Source organism: Betta splendens, chromosome 1, assembly GCF_900634795.4.
Source record: "Betta splendens chromosome 1, fBetSpl5.4, whole genome shotgun sequence".
Lineage (NCBI taxonomy): Eukaryota > Metazoa > Chordata > Actinopteri > Anabantiformes > Osphronemidae > Betta > Betta splendens.
Genome location: NC_040881.3, coordinates 16,718,629 through 16,736,734, shown reverse-complemented (window position 1 = coordinate 16,736,734; position 18,106 = coordinate 16,718,629). Strand labels below are relative to the sequence as shown.

Here is an 18,106-nt window from a genome sequence, read left to right as displayed (position 1 = left end):
CCCAAGCACATGAAAGTGACACACACACACACATACTGTACACGCACTTCAGTCTCAATGAGAACACGACAACTGGTGCTGCTGTACGGTTAACTGGGAGTGATGGGAGTGAACTGGATCTCATGGAGCTCAGCAGTAACTGTCATCATTACTCTCCTACACATCCAAGGTGAACTCACTGAAGACTCTGACTTTTTCAGTTAATGTGATGTTGTTAATGGAAGCAACCACTGTATAACTAACAGTTTATTCTAATTCCAGGTGTGGTGAGCATCACAACCATGACTGTTACTGTGGAGGAAGGTCAGACGCTGTCTTTCAGGCGTAACTACACACGGGATTCTCAGAAAAGTACTTCTACTTACTTCTTAAAGTACTTCTACCGGGTGGACAGCAAAGTGTCCAACAATCTGATAGTGACCAAAGGACCCGACCAGCTGTGGGAAAACGGCCGTTTCTCTCTGTACGACAACTCGGCTGAAGCTTGTGTTATCGTCAGGGTGGACAAGGCTTCCGCTGAGGACAGTGGGACCTACTGGTGCGGGGTGGATGTCAGCGCTCATCCTGATGACATCACTGTGGTGCAGCTGACTGTTGTGGCAGGTACAGTACGTATGTTTGTACTGGATGCAGGCATATTTCACCCGGGGAGCGACTTCGTCCTCATGTCTCCACCTGCGAAGCATGAGAACCGTGCAGAGCCTCTGCTCTCATACTGCACATGTTCCTCTTTCTATTTCTATGAAACAGCTACAGGTTATTGCAAATGCAGGTGTGCATTTCCCAAGCTAAATGTGTTTCTTTGCCCTCCAACGACAGCGGACTCTCCAGACATTCTCTGGCGTTCCAGTAAGTGCACTGTGACTTCAATAACGCACCAGATTCAGCAGATTATGAGTGACATAGAAAGTCTTTGTGCTTCTGTTGCACTTTCAGCTACAGTGCAGATGATCCCTACTGCAGTCATTCGTGAGTGCTGTGTGTGTGTCTGTGTCCTCACAGCACTACACGTTTTGCTTGTGTGTGTGTGTGCGTGCGTGAGTGTGTGTGTGTGTGTGTGTGTGTGTGTGTGTGCGCGCGCGTGCGTGGGTGCGTGTGTGTGTGTGTGTGTGTGTGTGCGCGTGCATGAGTGTGTGTGTGTGTGTGTGTGTGCGCGCGCGCGCGTGCGTGGGTGGGTGCGTGTGTGTGTGTGCGTTCGTGGGTGCGCGTGTGCGTGTGTGTGTGTGAACCCTCATTTTTTCATTCTTTCCTGCAGAGGTCAGCAACCCCCTGTTCCTTACTGCAGTGATGTGTGTGGCGGCGATGCTGTTCGTGTGTGTGTTCACACTCGGTCTCATGTTGACCGTCAAACACAGGAGTTCAGCTCCGAGTCACAACAGACAGGTTTGTCTTTAACGTGATGTTGTCAGAAATGCTGTGACATCAGAGAACCTCTTCACTGCCAGGCTTCTCTTGTCGGCCCAGACGTCAGCTGATTACGAGACAATGATGCCCAGTGTACAGAACCAGCCTGAGCCCTGCTGCCCGTGTCCAGACTGTGTCGATCCCTCAGCATTTTCATCTCCACCACCCAACGTCTGCGCCAACTCCAGATCAAATGAATATGCGGCCGTCGACGTGCTAGAACACAGTTGCCAGTACCAAAGTCTGGATGACATCCAGGGAGAGGAGAAGGTTTATCAGGACCTTTACAGGAACTGTGGTGTTAAAGATGAGAGAGCAGTGTGAGCTATACAGTACACACTTAGTTAAAATGGGTTCATTTTGAACTACTTATGTCGACCTTGTACTCGCTGACAAAAAAGTGCAACATTGTTTGAATAAATAAAATAACTAAGTTTAACTAACTCTTTTAGTCTTTTTTTTCATTTACATGTAGATGTTGTGTGGATACTGTAAACACCAACAGGTGGAGAAATGCACCTCTGCTTTGAGGGCTGTGAGACATTTACTACTGAAGTTTCATCATGAAAATGCACATTCATATTGTGGAGAGTTGTTTGGTGACTCTGAAATGATACAGGACTTCTAAGTTCAGTAATGTGCACAGCAAGTCTCAGCAAACGTAAAGTCACACCTTAGTGCTCTGTGAGGGAACGTATCATATGGAGCACACCTCTTCAGCACATCAGCTGTATTTCGGTGTCATAACCTAATACAGGAAGTCATCGTGTTGATTACTTCACTGAGCGCATGGTGATGTAGGTTAAAGAACCTGGGTTTGATTCCTGGCTGAAGAAGTTTCTCGTATGCAGGTGTGCGTTATGCAGTATGTCCAGTTACATGAATGTCTATTAAAGCACCTCCCAGACGTCAAATCTTATCCATCTTATCAAATAACACAACATGGCCCCTTCTCAACAATATCACATACTGTAGGAGATGCCAAAGTACTGTAGTAGTACACACTACAAGTAACACTGTTTAAATCCTGATGAGTAGAGATTTGAAGTTTGTTCATTACTTTGGAAACTGGTTCTAAAACGTGACAGCAGTGTGTGGGATCCCTGTCTGTGTACAGGTAGGACTCCTCTGCCAGGTGATGTTCTATCTGTATCACATCTGAAGCACTTTATTACTAGCCCTAAACCTATTTGTTGCATTTGAGCCTTTGATGAACTGAACTCATCTGTCAACCTCCTGATCCATGTGTAGCTGGTAAATGATTATGGTTTGTTTGGTTTGTGTTGTTGATGTTTTTTTTTTTGTTTTACTATGTACAAAATCAAAGATCATGTAAATGAACTACAGGAATGTCAGCAAGTTAACAGCTTGATGTTTTGATTTATTAATAGTAAATGGGCCTTTGATTCCCGCATGTTCTCGGTTCAGATGGAGGAAGTTGACTAAACAGAAAAAGTGCAAACACAAAGAGGAACCTATGACAAATGCTGAGCTGAGACATCAGGACATGGTAACATAAAGCAAGGGTGAAGACATCCTGTATGCGCTGACTGAGTATCATGGAGTTGACGTTTCTCATTTTGGTCTTTTTTGTAAAAGGTAAGTTTATCCAGATCTTGTAGATGTCATTGACTCTTAAGTTCACCGACCTCTGTTGCTGTGTTTTGTGCAGAGCTGTGGGAAACTGAAGCCGTGTCAGTAACAGGAGAAGTGGAAGACGAGGTCACAGTAACCTGTTCTCATTCCAATGCTTTTTACAACATCAAGTATTTCTGCAAGGGAGATTGTGGAAATGAAAAAGATGTCCTGATTAGTACCAGAGAAAAGAGTAGTTCTGATGGTAAATATAGCATCAGGGATGAAGGAAACACATTCTACGTGACCATCCATCGACTGACAATGGACGACTCAGGAATCTATTGGTGTGGAATAGAAAGATATGGTGTGGACACATACAATGAGGTTGTCCTTGAAGTCAAAGAGGGTGAGTCAGATTTGTATATTTTGTTTACATCGCTGCATGTCTAACATTGCTTTTTCACAGCAGAGAAAAGTTACAGGAAAAAAATGATTCACTAACTGAGACCAGACAAGGAACTAAGTTAGATTAATTCCTTCCTCCTTTTCTTCTCGCAGGAAACAAAAATAATGCAGGTCAGGCAAATGCTACATCCTCTGGTAAGCAACTGCAGCATATGTGTGAGTGTATGTATATTCAGCTCCATACAGCAATCAGTGGAGCGAACATACGTCACATTGAATTTCAAAACAAACCTTTTACAACATCGAGTTACTATAAGTCACATGAAGTAGTGAAGAGTGTGTCAGCTGGATGTGATGCGTTGCCCTTTTAAATTCAGCGTAGTTCAGAGAATGTGTCCTTGTGTTATTCATGCAGTATGTCTGACAGCGTTCAGTGGTACATTATAATGATGTGGTCTCTTTCAGAGTGGCTGGTGTCCGTCAGAACAGCGGTTGGACTGGCTGTGCTCTTTCTGGTGATGACAGTCCTTCTAGCACTTGCAAGACGTGGAAGACGACACATCCAAAGCTGCTCTGGTATGAAGCTCAAGCCCCAACATTAGCCATGATGTGTAGTACCTGCTTCACAGCTCAGGCAGCTACTGGAGCTGCACACTGCTGCAAGACCCAATCACATCATCACAGGCATTAACTACTGTACCACCGCAGCTTAAATCCAGCCATTTTAGGATGAGAACAGCCGTTTCTATTGAATAGTAGGTCATGAGTCTGACTGTAAATAAAATGTAAGTCCTGTCTGTCTATTGCAGACTGGCCATCTATTAATGTTCTAGTAGTGAACACACTTTCATAGTAATTATCAAAGAAATGGTCATAATCATCAGTTATTAATCAGAAATCATTATATTTGAGTAGGTGTTGTAGAAAATAAGCAGTAAAGTGCTTAGATCAGGAAGTCAAAGGTCAACATAGAAGTTATAGTTCAATGGGACTCTAAACTTACTGTATCATCGCTCTCCAAACAGGAAAGGACCACGACACAAACCGGTCCAGTCAGAAACAAGTACACGCCTTCACCGCTTCAACAGCCAAAGAGGATGAAGATGCAGATGACAGGTGTAAAACCAACAGAGGTCACACAGACAATGTTTACGCCAACGTCACGGCGTCATCAGCGGTTCCGATCCGACCAGAGGGCCTTCTATACAGCACGGTCAGCTTTGGGACGCACACAGCCTGCAGCCCTGCCACACCTCCACCTGCTGTCATTTACTCCACCATCACCCACTGATCTCACCTCTGTGCTTTCATTTGAAACCTAAAGTAGCGGAAGGTGAAAAAATAAAGCAGTGGAAGTCAGAAATATTTCTGTGCTGCTGATTATTGTATTCTGAATTAGATTTTCTTGCATTAATAATTAATTTATTTCTATGTAACCAATATTATGAAATTGAGAAAAAATTATTTATGTTTATTTATGTTATGTTTGTCCTGTCGGTTCTTGGCTGTACTGTGATAAATTATTACATTATAAAATAAATATATATTATAACATTTCTTCCCTGTATTTTAATAATAGTAGAAGTGTAAATTGTACATGTTGACTCTACACAAAAAGCCACAAACACTGTGTATAATAACTAGCTGCAGGTGATATCAAACTACGGGCAATGTGAAGGGTGACGGGTCGGGTGAAGCCAGCGGTGGTCGGGTTAGAAAGAAGTTATAATATAATAATTAAATAAAAGAGGGAGGAACTGAAGATATGATCAGTGTTCAGCTGTGGGGAGTAGCTGAGAAAGAGTCTCATGGAGGAAGCACACAGCTGGACAAGCTCATGGAGGGTAATAGAGGAGTTTACCATGAATAGATTCATTATGAGGAGAAATATGGTAAGTGTGCGTGTTGGTTAATTTGGAACCATTTGTGTCCGAACATATAAATATGCTAAGGAATAAAATGGTGAAACAGACATTAGGAGACATTAGGAGTCCTAGACAGGAAGCGCATGATGGTGCACTTGTGCGTCTCATGTGACTGCCTGTGTCCACATGCATGTCTGTGCCTGTGACAGTGATGTGATTAGTGATGATCAAATCTGATCCTCTACACTGTATGTTGTGTGAATACATGTCGTTTATGTGATCCTGGTGGGCTCTAAGGGAAACGCGGGCTTCTCGTTCGGGCTTCTCGCTCTCTGTTGTGCATTGATGGTAATGTTTGCTCTGGGAGGAAGGGACAGTGTGGAGCAGCGTCCTTGAAGGTGGCGAAACCTGGCAGCAGAGCAGTTTGTGCCCACAATCCAAGGGCAGGGTTTAATAAATGACTATGTAACAAATCATGCTTTGTTCATTTGGCTGCACCTTCTAATCACACTAGTTAGTTTTCCTCAACAACGCAAACGTGTTTTCCTTCCTGGTGAAAACTTCATGAATTCTTCTTCTGCAATACTCTTTAACACACACAACACAAGCATTTGTGGTTGATATTTACATACATCAATGATGTTTTTCTTACCGCTGACTATTTTTACATCAGACAATAAGACAAAAGGATAAAATGAGAGCGAGGAGGAACTTTATAACCTGGAGTCAAAACGCAGACAAAATAAACCTATGGTATGAAAAGATTGTAATTGTTTGCATCTGAAACCTGGACATTTGATTTTCAACTTTAGGGTTAAAACACAGTAACGTCCACCCAAAAAAATCATAAACTAAAACTATTAGTCTGAACAAACCTACACATACACTTCATAACTACATTCATGATACCGTTACATGAACTATTCTCTGACTTGTTTTGCACTGCGACGCCCTCTTGAGGCTGAATTTGTTATTGTCATCGACTGCCGCGGTCTCGAGGAACATAATGTAGCATTTTAGAGCTTATTACTTTTGCTGCATTTACATGTATGAATATTAATGCAATCAAACACTACATATGTCGTTATTTTATTATTTAGAAATAAAATAAAAAATAAAGAGCCTAGTTTATAACATCAACCACAACATATGGTTAAATATAAATAATAATAAAATAAATATTGTTTAGGCAGCAATGGTATAATATGACAATACAGTCTGTCCATCTGTGTGACGCTATGATTACAAGTGTAGAGAAAATAAATGTGAATTTTTCATGTTGTCGCGTGTAAATAGAGTAATTTAAGAAATAGACATACAGTAAGTCCCATGTCTCTTATCCCTCTGCCCCGTCTGTCTTACCTCCACAATAACTTAATATACTAGATGGTAAATAATGCACTTAATTTTTTTAAACTTACAATACAATGGCATACAATGACCTTATTAACTGCAGCAAACAACACAATATAAATTACTGACATAAATGAAAATCAAAACAAATTAAATTAAAAATGTAAAACCAAAAAAACATCTTCAAAAGTTGGCAGCAGAACTAGTAAAGTTTGTCATAAGAGTTTGTTAATAAACTTTTTATTTGACAGCAGCTTAGTTTAGTTCCACTAAAAAGCAGGGGTAGACATTTGGGGTAAACCTAGAAAACCTACAGTAGTACATTTTATGAATGTGAAATATGCTCATCAGAAGAATAAGGTTTACAATATGACATACTGATACTGAAAGATCACTGATTTCACGGTTTGTGGTAATATTATTCACTCCAAAAGTGTTACAGTTACATGACCTTTTTCATTAGAAATATGCTTCTCTGTGCCTTTCCAAAAAAACAAGTATGGACACTTACTGTACAGAACAGATGTATCAGACTTTGCCTCAGTGTTCAGAATGTAAAGGTCAGATCTATACATTTTGAAAATCTCATATTACAAAGGTAAATATAAAAATCTAATATTTTAAAATGCAACTTTTTTACTTTATTTGAAAGAGTGATAACCAAGCTTTTCTCTAATTAATTTTACTTTTGATTCAACTAAGAGTTTCAGAATTTTCTCATATTCAAGCATCTTACCTTTATCATCAAACCAAGAAGTAACGTAAATGATCACCTTTTCAATCCAGCTTTCCTTAAATAGACTCTTATGTTTGATTGTAATGTTAGTTTTGTTCCATATTATTTCCTTGTGTGGAGAGAAAGTGTGAATATAACGCAGTTTCCAGGATAATGCCTGCAGATAAAACTTTTTATTTTTATACCTTTTTATTTTTTTAGCATACATTTATTTTAGTTTTATTGGAAATCTGAAAACGCTTCAGTTGGAATCTCAATCCACCTAACTTCTGAAAAATGTTGAGGTATAAATTACTCCGGTGGCTCCAAGCATTTCTTTAATCATTTCATCTGAAAATGCAGCTCAACTTCAAAGTCTAAAACTTCTAATCCACCCTCACCTCTGTGGAAACACGGCATGTACTGTACTCTGACGGACGCCCCCGCTGACCAATGACAGACAAAGGTGGCGGTGGGGGCGGGGCCACGACCTCCGGCGGAGGCAGGGTGTCGCCTGACCGGATGATGACAGAAGTTTTGGCGTAATGTGGCCACTCGTGCCTCCGTCCTCCCGTCTGTCACCTCACCACAGCCCCGGTACCGGCCTGCTGCTGGCGCCTTCGGCCCGTAGCTGCTTCATGTGCTGCTGATACGCATAAAGCCGCGCCGCCACCTGGAACTTTTGGCTCGCTGAAAAGCGCGTACCTTCTGCCGTCGTTGGAAGCGGGCAGAGGACCAGAGCAGATCCCGACATGGGGAACCGGGGAATGGAGGACCTCATCCCCCTCATCAACAAGCTGCAGGACGCCTTCAGCTCCATCGGCCAGAGCTGCAACTTGGACCTGCCGCAGATAGCGGTCGTCGGCGGCCAAAGCGCGGGGAAGAGCTCCGTGTTGGAGAATTTCGTTGGGAGGTTGTACCCTGCTGTTTTGTCTCGGACAATTGAATTTGAAGTTTACACAGTTTGTTACTCGGGATGTTCTGTTTTTTTATATATATAGACTACGCCAAAAGTGGCCCACTAAGCTGTGTGTTACGCGCTCCGTGCGTTGGAACCTCCCAGTTACTAATGTTTTCGCCCCGTGGATTTTTCCATTTTCGATCTGAGCTATTCAGGAGCAGCAATTACGCTTTTTACGCAACGAAGCAGCTGTTGATTCAAGAAAGAAACTGGGGAGGAATGCTTCAAATTGTACTTAAAAGTGACTTTGGTCTTTAATCTGTGTCCCAGATCGGTTCTCTTGTAAAACGAATTCCATCTGATCTAATAACTGCTATCTCATGCTCAGTGACTCATACTGGGCCCTTTCTGTCAAACATTTACCAGTACTGCGTTTCCTTGAGACTGTTTGCCTGGAGAAAGTAAACGCATTTCTGCAGGCCAGGCATTATGTAGATCAAGTCAATGTTTTACCTTACAAGGGTGAGGTACAAAAACCTGTTGGCAGGTTTGATGCAGCCGTTATTACAGTTGTGTTGACTGTACAAATACAACTGGCAGACGCCTGCACCCGCTGCGTGAAGGCGCTGCTGAACGTGTTTGTGATCACAAGCAGCACTGATGCCACATGTGAGGATTGGCCAGTTTGTACCAACGTGGGATATGAACAATCTGCGTCAGTCAGAACACATCAAAACGATGTGTGACGACGAACGGGAAGGACACAAACGCGTGGCTGTGGTGCTGCAGTCTGCGTTTCATTACATTGAATAGCTTTAGGTTCGTATCCCCAAGTGAAGTGGTTCACAAACTGGAACATTTAAGAATGAGTTCATTTGTTGTCCCGAAAGACAGGGAATGTTGATTAGCAGCAAAGTCTCCTGTTTTTCCTGTTGCCTTTTGTCTCCGGGTCCCAAGCGGTGGTTTGGGGAGACAGTGGGGGCATTGATGTGTTTGTGCGGGGGTCATCAGTGATGTCACCAGCTGCACTGTCATGTGTGTGTGACACACTGGGTACCAGATACGCACAGAGACGTTTTCATGTTAGCTTATTAGCCTACTGACATGCAGAGGTGCAGCAGGAACCCAGGCTCGTGTCCAGCCATTGTTTCCATCATTGATTAATGCTGTTATTGTTTTAACTGTTTAGACCGGTGGTTGTCGGAGGGAAGGACAAACACTGGCTAGATGAGCTACTAATGTTCATCCAATTAGAACTTGTCTCTATGAGACAAAGAGGTCCAAGTTCAAGAACGCTGGGACCTGGACTTATTAGGTTTAAGTATTTTTCAAGGTGATAGGAGATGTTCTGAGGATAAATGCGTCCAATATGAAGAGCTTGTCAGTTTTGATAGTGCTGTGCTGTGGTTTCAAGTCTTCAAGTGGCAGGAAAAGAAGAGGAAAGCAGAGTTGTGTAACATCCTGACTGCACCGTCAGCAGTGGACAGCAGACACAGGGTGTGTGGGGAGTTTGATTGCATTGCATTAGAAGTCAGTAACAGATCATCTCGTGGCCTGGAGAGATGAGCAGGCAGTGACCTGGAAATGGTCAAAACCCGTTCCCATTCTGATGAACGTCACTGGATGTGATTATGTTCCTCTATGTGAACAGGGCTGTTTGTCAGTCAGTCAGTCAGTCAGTCAGTCAGTCAGTCAGTCAGTCAGTCAGTCAGTCAGTCAGTCAGTCAGTCAGTCAGTCAGTCAGTCTGTCTACTTCTTGCATCAGTGTTGCACAAGTGCAGAGGCAACAACTTGTTCTGTTAATTGGATCTGACAGATCATCACCCAAACACCTAAATGTATCCATGTCGAGTTTGTTTATAACATCTGTGTTTCCTCGTTAGGGATTTTCTTCCCAGAGGATCTGGCATCGTCACCCGCCGTCCTCTCATCCTCCAGCTGGTGAACAGTAAAGCAGGCAAGTTGTGTTGATTGATCAAGACGGTACAAGCCTTAAATACAGAAATCTGAGCCAAAAGTCAGCAGCAGGTTCTCACAGAAAAAATGACTTTAGTCCTTTTTTAACATCACGCACTTCCTCCCACTACACTCTTATCAACCAACCCATCTCCTCACGATGTGTGCAGAATATGCAGAGTTCCTGCACTGCAAGGGTCGAAAGTTTGTGGATTTTGAGGAGGTTCGTCAGGAGATTGAAGCAGAGACTGAACGCCTCACTGGCTCCAACAAAGGCATCTCCCCCATCCCCATCAACCTCCGTGTCTACTCACCTAATGGTAACACACGCGCATAAGTACGGCCAGGCCTCTAGCTGCACGTTTCAGCCTCTGTCCAACACATTCCTTCTTTCCCATCAACATCCCTCAGTGCTGAATCTGACCCTGATCGACCTGCCGGGGATGACCAAGGTTGCCGTGGGAGACCAGCCCCTGGACATCGAGCACCAGATCAGAGACATGCTGCTGCAGTTCATCACGAAGGAGAGCTGTCTGATCCTGGCTGTCACCCCGGCCAACACTGACCTGGCCAACTCTGATGCGCTCAAGATTGCCAAAGAGGTGGACCCTCAGGGTGAGAGGAGCTGTGTTTGATTCTGTGAGAGCAAAACCAGGATGTTTACCTGTTAACGGTTTGCTTGATTTGTCTGTGAATGCAACACGTTTTGCCCTAATTTGGTGTGAAGATAATTACCTTTCTGTGCTAATGACTAAGCGTCGCAGCCATTATCACCCCACTCACACACATCATTAATCTTCGCCTCAGTGCCGGAGCGCAGAATAATTAACTGTTAGCAGCATAGATGTATTGAATAAGATTAGGAGAGATGTATTCAGAATTAATTAATTTCACATTTGGCTCTCATTCATTCAGTGTGGAGCATGTACAGGTTTGTACTGTGGTAGGGTAATAACTGGATATTGTACCGCTGTATGTGAGTTTGAATGAATTAGTATGTGCATATTAGCTTTAATTCTTCATGTCATTGTCTACATGAGTGAGTTTTAAACTAAAACCTATATTTGCTCTTTTTGCCTGCACTCCAACCACTGAGTGTTAGAACAGAAGGATTAGCAGCAGCACTTTGTTTTTCAGGTATGCGGACCATTGGTGTGATCACAAAGCTGGACCTGATGGACGAGGGGACAGATGCACAAGACATCCTGGAAAATAAGCTACTGCCCCTCCGCAGAGGTGTGAGCCCACACGCACGCACACACGCACACACGCACGCACGCACGCACACACACAGTCTCCTGCCTGCCAAGCCTCATTATCACTAAACCACATTCATATCCCAACATGCTGGTAGGTAGATTCAACCCGGCGCTGAGACTGAGATACTTTATCAGACACACGCAGGCACAGAACCAACAGTATTTGTTGTGTTTGTTTTGTGATACTCACACTAATTAAATGATATCATACGTGCAAATTAATTATTTTGGTAATGTGCACATTTTTTAGCGTATTGTGTTGTATTTGCATAATTTGAAATCATTACTGATTAATATGTGCTCTTCCTGTTTGTCTGTATCGATATTTGATGTCAGGCTACATCGGGGTTGTGAACCGCAGTCAGAAGGACATCGACGGAAAGAAAGACATCCGCGCTGCTTTGGCTGCGGAGAGGAAGTTCTTCCTGTCCCACCCTGCTTACAGACACATTGCAGAGCGCATGGGCACACCCCACCTGCAGAAGACGCTCAACCAGGTGACATGTGCACAGCGTGCGTCGGCCACTTCCAGCCATCTTTCACCTTAACAGTGACTCACCAGTTTGTTTCCATTTTTGTTCTTCCTGCAGCAACTTACCAACCACATCCGTGACACGTTGCCAGGGTTACGCAGCAAGCTGCAAAGCCAGCAGTTATCACTGGAGAAGGAGGTGGAGGAGTTTAAGAACTTCCGGCCCGACGACCCCGCACGCAAGACCAAGGCCTTGCTTCAGTCAGTGCGCCAGCAGACGTCTGCTCACAAAGCCATTCATTCGTCATGTTAACACATTATATGGTGTGATCACTACAGGATGGTGCAGCAGTTCGGTGTGGACTTTGAGAAGTGCATCGAAGGCTCCGGGGATCAGGTTGACACCTCCAACTTGTCCGGTGGAGCAAAAATCAACCGTATTTTCCATGAGCGCTTTCCCTTTGAGCTGGTGAAGGTGACTGATCTAATCATTAACTCAATGAACATCAACTAATTTGCAATAACGTTGTATAGAACACACCCGTTCTAAGCGGCTTGTGTTGTGTCTCAGATGGAGTTTGATGAGAAGGAACTGAGGAAAGAGATCAGTTACGCCATCAAAAACATCCACGGAGTCAGGCAAGTTTGGAAACAAGCCCAGTCCTGCAGCACATACCTGTGTCTGTCTGCTGCTTTGTCCCTCCACACTTCTGTTTGTGTCCTCTTGGTTCAGCTTGTGTTTCATTTCATGTTTCCAGTATGTGTGCTGGCTCTTCTGTTTCATGTGTGTCTGATGTCTGTCTTTCATTACATTTTTCTTCTGGGTGTTCTCCTTTTATTTGCTCTCCATGCGTGTCTGTGTCCCCCTCCTCTCCTGCCCCATGTCTCCATGTATGCCCTGTCTGTGTGTTCTTCAGGACAGGCCTGTTCACTCCAGACCTGGCGTTTGAGGCCATAGTGAAAAAGCAGCTCATTAAGCTGAAAGAGCCCTGTCTGAAATGCATCGACCTGGTCATCCAGGAGCTCATCAACACAGTCAGACAGTGCACCAATAAGGTATCACTGCATGGTCTCGTGCCCGGCTGCCACACCTGCACATACACACCACAGAGAGGTCAGGTGGCACTGCCAGGGGGCGTCTGGGCTCCAGACAGTGATCTAAAGCCGTAGATTCCTATGTGCGATATGCAGGCGCAGCTGAATGTCCAGTCCCATCACAGACTGGCTGCTACATTCCTCTGCAGGTTCATTGCAAAACAAGCTACAGACTTAATGTTAATCCATAGCTTGAACAAGACAAAGCCAGCCGGCTCTATCTATGCTCAATCTACAAACAAGACGTGTGGGGACAGAACGGCTGGGTAGACGTTTACATCGGCTAAGGAGGATTGAGATCATGCGGCTTGTTTCTGTTTTGAACTAATTAAATACCTCCTACTGTTTTGTTTTTCATATTTGTCTGCTGCATCTTTCTGTTTTCTCACTCACACTTGCACTGTGGGCTTCTTTCTTGCCTTGTTCCTCACCATGGCCCATACTGTGTCATCACCGTTTTTCTTTTCACGTTGTTAAACCTCTAACATGCCTTGCCACAGGACTGGCCTGTTCACCCCTGACATGGCGTTTGAAGCCATAGTGAAAAAGCAGATCATTAAGCTGAAAGACCCCTGTCTGAAATGCGTTGATCTGGTCGTCACCGAGCTTGTCGTCCTGATCAGGAAGTGCACAGAGAAGGTAAACAGGACCAGTGGAGAGGCGAGTGTTGAAGTGATTGATACAGACAAAAGCAGCCAAGGAATTTAAAAAAAAAATGAATGACCTGATCCCACTCACCGCTGCTTTAGGGCTTCACTGCACACCCACCTCACCTTGTGGCTCTCTAATGAATTAAAAATGTAAGAGCACATCCCTGATCCTGTTCTGATTGTGGACCCTTACCCCAGCAGTGACACCATTTTACCAGCCCCACACCCTGCCTTACTCACTAAATCACTGGGAACTGTGGCTGCTTACAAACGGTACAATGGTCCTAATAGAGCTAACTTTGTCACTTGTTTCTCCCGTTAACTAACAAGCACAAGCTATCCCTGATCCTTTGTCATTCTTGATGAGTTACTGTCAGCTTGATATTAACCATTTCCAATGCTTGTTGTCATTGTAACATCCAACGCACAGTGTTCTACAGATGACAGGAACCTCAAGCTGACAGAGAACTTGTTAGTGCATGCCTCCTTAGTCTCTAGGTGCTACTCTACATCTACTGGTTGCCTTCATGCTTATACTTTAATTGGTTGGGTGTAGTTGGCCAGTATGTTTACAGTCATGGTGCCTGCAGTAGTATGTGTGTGTGTCTACAGCTGAATTCATACCCACGACTGAGAGAGGAGACGGAGAGGATCGTCACCACCTATATCAGAGAGAGAGACAGCAAAACTAAAGACCAGGTGTGTGTGTGTGTGCGTGTGTGCGTGCGCACGTGTGTGTGCGCGTGCGAACAACGTGCTTTACATAAAGGTGTTCTGATTTGCATATCAGGTGTTGCTGTTGATTGACATTGAGCTATCCTACATCAACACCAACCATGAGGACTTCATTGGATTTGCAAAGTAAGTAACACAATGACAGTGTGTTGTGCTCATTACTAACGGTCCATTACCATATCGTTTATATCAGCGCCCTCTTGTGGCCAAACTACAAACTATGTAACCACAGTCACTACAGTACATTTGTGGTATCACTTAGAGCAGAAACGTCTTAGCTCCTTCTTTCACAAAAATGAAGACTTACAGTAGCAGAAGCATGGAGCTTTTACATCAACATATGGAGTCATGTGCATCCATAGCCTGAAAAAGTGATGGATAATGAGGTTTTTCATGGTCCAAGCAGCTATGAAATCCTGAAGAGATAAATAATGAATTGTTATAGAAGTCTTTAAGTCCTGTGACTGCTCAACAGAATGTTGATCTGTGACCACACCAATAGGTTTCATTATGCACCTAGCAGCCACTTGCTTTGTTGTATTGTGTGACACAAAACTAATTACACTCATTGTGATTAAAGCATGACCAAAATATGAAGGAGCAAATACTTTATAGGCTCTGTACGTTACACGTGACTGAGTTGGACTGTAACACACTTGTACACACACATGAATCACTGGACATTTGCTGACACTCCTGTTCCTAAATATGGGTTTTTGTGTTCAATGTCTCTCCTGCAGCGCCCAACAACGCACTGCTGCTAACATTACCAAGAAGAGAGTCATGCCCAATCAGGTGAATGAACATGGAACCAGCCGTCCACTGTAGCTGCGCTCCCATGATGCCTTCTGTGTCCTTCTCTTCTTTCTGTTCTTTCTCTTCCTTGTTCTCTGTTCCTCCTTTATACTGTTCATTGGTCCATTCCTGTAGGTACTGTACCCCCTGTGCCTTGTACTTTGTACTTCCTCTTTACAGAGGTGGGGGAGCCAACGGTCATTCAGGCCCTGGCGGGAAAGAAGGCTTGTGCTTCTTGGTGAAGTAGGGGGAACTGAAAGAGTTGCTCATATGGATATTGCGAAAATCCGATGACACTGAAATGTGGTTGTTTGTCTCCTAGCGAATGTGGAGTATTGTAATTATCCGTCCTGCTTTTTTGCTATTTTTCCGCTGTGTGTATACTTACACTATGACTCCTACAGTATGAGCATTGTGTGCGTGAACTCTCGTGTGCAGGTGATCCGCAGAGGCTGGCTCACCATCAACATCAGCATCATGAAGGGAGGATCCAAGGACTACTGGTTCGTCCTGACTGCTGAGTCTCTCTCCTGGTACAAAGATGAGGAGGTGAGGTCATGTAGTGAACAGTGGATGCAGGAGAACCTTCACTTTACTGTGTTTCCTACTTCACTTTACTGTATTTCATCAGGAGAAAGAGAAGAAGTACATGCTGCCTCTGGACAACCTGAAGCTGAGAGATGTGGAAAAAGGTTTCATGTCTAGCAAACACGTCTTTGCCATCTTCAACACTGAGCAGAGGTGCTGATGATATGTTTTTAAAAATGATTGTGTTGACAGCCTTCATCTGCTTCATTTGTTAATGTTTGTGCATGTGTTTCTAACAGGAATGTGTATAAAGATCTGCGTCAGGTTGAGCTAGCATGCGATACTCAGGAGGATGTTGACAGCTGGAAGGCTTCGTTTCTCAGGGCCGGTGTTTATCCAGAGAAAGATCAGGTAGATGTGAGGGTGTAATGCCCAGTAGACAAACTCAACTTCAGAAACTATGTAGCGTAGGACAACATGGAACAAGACACTGCTCACACCATCCTATGATAAACCGACGACAACTATGCATAAACTAAAAACTTGAATACTAAACATAACACCTTATAACTTATTGCCGGACAGGACAAACAGGGAGTGACATCACAAACAAAGAACAAGAACAAAACTAAGATGTCTCAGAACGAAACCAAACAAGAAATGAGCGCCCCCCGGTGGTGTGAAGGCCCAGTTGCAACAGAAGTTTACCAAATGTCGTTGTTAAATGTTTTCATTTTGGCTAGTGTGTATTTAAAAATGAAAGAAAATTAATTGTAAAAGCATCTTGATCCTGTGTCCTTCAGTCCGAGAATGAAAACGCGATGGTTCCTAGCGACACGGTGTCCATGGACCCACAGCTGGAACGGCAGGTGGAGACTATACGCAACCTTGTGGACTCTTACATCGGCATTGTCAACAAGTCCATCAGGGACCTCATGCCCAAGACCATCATGCACCTCATGATCAACAACGTAAGTGTTCATCCTCACGTTATTGTCCAGGATATATTATTCAAGTAAAAATTATTATCTTATTAAAAATGTTTTATAATAACAGATTGTTGTTATAAAAAAGATTGTAACAAGAATCTCTCTCTCTCTCCCTTCAGGCAAAGGACTTCATCCACTCTGAGCTACTGGCCTATCTGTACTCAGCAGGGGATCAGGGCAGTTTGATGGAGGAGTCAGCAGAGCAGGCTCAGAGGAGAGATGAGATGCTGAGGATGTACCATGCTCTGAAAGAGGCTCTGCTCATCATTGGTGACATCAGCACAACGACCATTTCCACACCAGTGCCTCCACCAGTAGACGACACCTGGATAGCCAAGGACCCAAGGTAAGACCATATTATTTTTTGTGGTTATTGACACACACTGAGCTTCATGAAACAAAATGACCGTGTTTAACTAGATACACAGGCAGAGCAGAAGTTGATGAATGATGATGTTGAACTGAAACTCTGCCTGTGCCTCAGTCCCCCTCCTGTAGCCCGTCCTGCTTCCGCTACAGCGCCCCCTCCCAGTCGGCCCCCAGCAGCAAGGGGGCCCACCCCGGGTCCTCCTCCACCCCTCAACCCCTCACCAGCATTCGGAGCGCCACCCGTGCCTTCTCGACCCCAAACCGCATACGGGGGCGATGTCAGCTCTGGAGGTGTCCCCCTTATTCCATCAAGGCCAGCCCGCGTGCCTCCTTCACTACCACCAGGGATTCCGAGGTAAAACCGTGCACGTACACACGCATACCTGGGTGTTTGGTGTTGTTGGAAAGATGCTGGTGAACGGTTATAAATGAATACTGTTCTGTGTGATTCAGCTTTTGGTGCTTTGAAAATCATTGGTGCATGACTCTCTGATATCTTACCTGGCATGTTTCTTCTCTCCCCTGCCCTCTCCCAATGCCTCCCCCTCCCCTTCTCTCTCTACTGTCTTCCTGCAGCAGAAGACCCCCAGCTGCTCCCAACCGACCCACTATCATACGCCCTTCAGAGCCCTCCCTGCTAGACTAGAAACACATGTTTACACTTTTATATTATTATGTATACAACAACTACGACTACAGACTTTGTCCTACAGTTATTTGTGATCTGATGCTGTTTTTAGTCTGTGCATTTCAGAAACGTTGCATATATCATTTTGAGATTTTAAAAAGGGATACATTTGATCTTTTTATGGAGAAAAACCCTAAGCAGTAAGTCATCTTGAATTGTGCTTGCTCCCTTGAGAAACTAAATTACTTTTAAAAAAACAATATATCATTTCTATCATAAGAAAACACTTATAAGTAACCTTTTGACTCGTGTTCCTGCTAATGTTTTGTCAGCCAATAGAGTTTACATGTATTTGTGTAACATCTAGGTATTTTTCATTTTTCAAGGACAGTTAAGATTTAGTATTTGT

General features: G+C 43.9%; 3 protein-coding genes across 14 annotated transcripts in view; all 3 read left to right on the top strand.

The window, feature by feature from the left end:
• Positions 1–36: 36 nt before the first annotated feature.
• LOC114851906 (CMRF35-like molecule 8) lies at positions 37–1,847 on the top strand. Of its 7 annotated transcripts, XM_029143795.3 has the most exons (6): positions 37–169; positions 262–603; positions 820–849; positions 937–969; positions 1,256–1,383; positions 1,465–1,847. In XM_029143795.3, the coding sequence occupies exons 1-6, from the start codon at positions 103–105 to the stop codon at positions 1,726–1,728; spliced, it is 864 nt and encodes a 287-aa protein (XP_028999628.1). In that variant the 5' UTR covers positions 37–102; the 3' UTR covers positions 1,729–1,847. The 7 variants fall into 7 exon arrangements, with proteins under 7 accessions (XP_028999628.1, XP_028999638.1, XP_028999626.1 ...); XM_029143805.3 differs by lacking the exon at positions 937–969; XM_029143793.3 differs by having other exon boundaries at positions 820–969.
• A 971-nt stretch (positions 1,848–2,818) lies between these two features.
• LOC114852040 (CMRF35-like molecule 7) lies at positions 2,819–4,944 on the top strand. Its single transcript, XM_029144070.3, has 5 exons — positions 2,819–3,003; positions 3,077–3,388; positions 3,541–3,582; positions 3,853–3,963; positions 4,413–4,944. The coding sequence occupies exons 1-5, from the start codon at positions 2,964–2,966 to the stop codon at positions 4,676–4,678; spliced, it is 771 nt and encodes a 256-aa protein (XP_028999903.1). The 5' UTR covers positions 2,819–2,963; the 3' UTR covers positions 4,679–4,944.
• A 2,870-nt stretch (positions 4,945–7,814) lies between these two features.
• Positions 7,815–18,106, top strand: part of LOC114851306 (dynamin-2-like) — an 11,205-nt gene continuing 913 nt past the window's right edge. The window contains exons 1-20 of one of the 6 annotated variants that reach the window (XM_029143095.3): positions 7,820–8,233; positions 10,105–10,178; positions 10,348–10,497; positions 10,589–10,792; positions 11,315–11,413; positions 11,773–11,933; positions 12,027–12,169; positions 12,248–12,383; positions 12,480–12,547; positions 13,504–13,642; positions 14,266–14,352; positions 14,444–14,514; positions 15,129–15,183; positions 15,622–15,732; positions 15,815–15,924; positions 16,011–16,122; positions 16,515–16,682; positions 16,820–17,046; positions 17,185–17,424; positions 17,649–18,106. The exon at positions 17,649–18,106 is cut by the window's right edge and continues 627 nt beyond it. In XM_029143095.3, coding sequence (XP_028998928.1) covers positions 8,073–8,233; positions 10,105–10,178; positions 10,348–10,497; positions 10,589–10,792; positions 11,315–11,413; positions 11,773–11,933; positions 12,027–12,169; positions 12,248–12,383; positions 12,480–12,547; positions 13,504–13,642; positions 14,266–14,352; positions 14,444–14,514; positions 15,129–15,183; positions 15,622–15,732; positions 15,815–15,924; positions 16,011–16,122; positions 16,515–16,682; positions 16,820–17,046; positions 17,185–17,424; positions 17,649–17,715 — 2,583 coding nt within the window. In that variant the 5' untranslated portion in view covers positions 7,820–8,072 and the 3' untranslated portion in view covers positions 17,716–18,106. Of the gene's footprint in view, positions 8,234–10,104; positions 10,179–10,347; positions 10,498–10,588; positions 10,793–11,314; positions 11,414–11,772; positions 11,934–12,026; positions 12,170–12,247; positions 12,384–12,479; positions 12,548–12,825; positions 12,965–13,503; positions 13,643–14,265; positions 14,353–14,443; positions 14,515–15,128; positions 15,184–15,621; positions 15,733–15,814; positions 15,925–16,010; positions 16,123–16,514; positions 16,683–16,819; positions 17,047–17,184; positions 17,425–17,645 lie in introns of those variants that run through there. The other 5 variants (XM_029143077.3, XM_029143085.3, XM_029143068.3 and 2 more) reach the window with 5 other exon arrangements.

What these genes read in the sequence shown, in the direction of transcription:
- LOC114851906 (XM_055509246.1), top strand. Translation starts at nt 103, where the DNA reads ATGGGAGTGAACTGGATCTCATGGAGCTCAGCAGTAACTGTCATCATT. An exon ending in GATCCCTACTGCAGTCATTC is followed by an intron (nt 970 to 1,255) that starts GTGAGTGCTGTG and finishes TCTTTCCTGCAG; the next exon opens with AGGTCAGCAACCCCCTGTTC. An exon ending in CTCCGAGTCACAACAGACAG is followed by an intron (nt 1,384 to 1,464) that starts GTTTGTCTTTAA and finishes TTGTCGGCCCAG; the next exon opens with ACGTCAGCTGATTACGAGAC.
- LOC114852040 (XM_029144070.3), top strand. Translation starts at nt 2,964, where the DNA reads ATGGAGTTGACGTTTCTCATTTTGGTCTTTTTTGTAAAAG. An exon ending in TTTGGTCTTTTTTGTAAAAG is followed by an intron (nt 3,004 to 3,076) that starts GTAAGTTTATCC and finishes TGTTTTGTGCAG; the next exon opens with AGCTGTGGGAAACTGAAGCC. An exon ending in GGCAAATGCTACATCCTCTG is followed by an intron (nt 3,583 to 3,852) that starts GTAAGCAACTGC and finishes GGTCTCTTTCAG; the next exon opens with AGTGGCTGGTGTCCGTCAGA.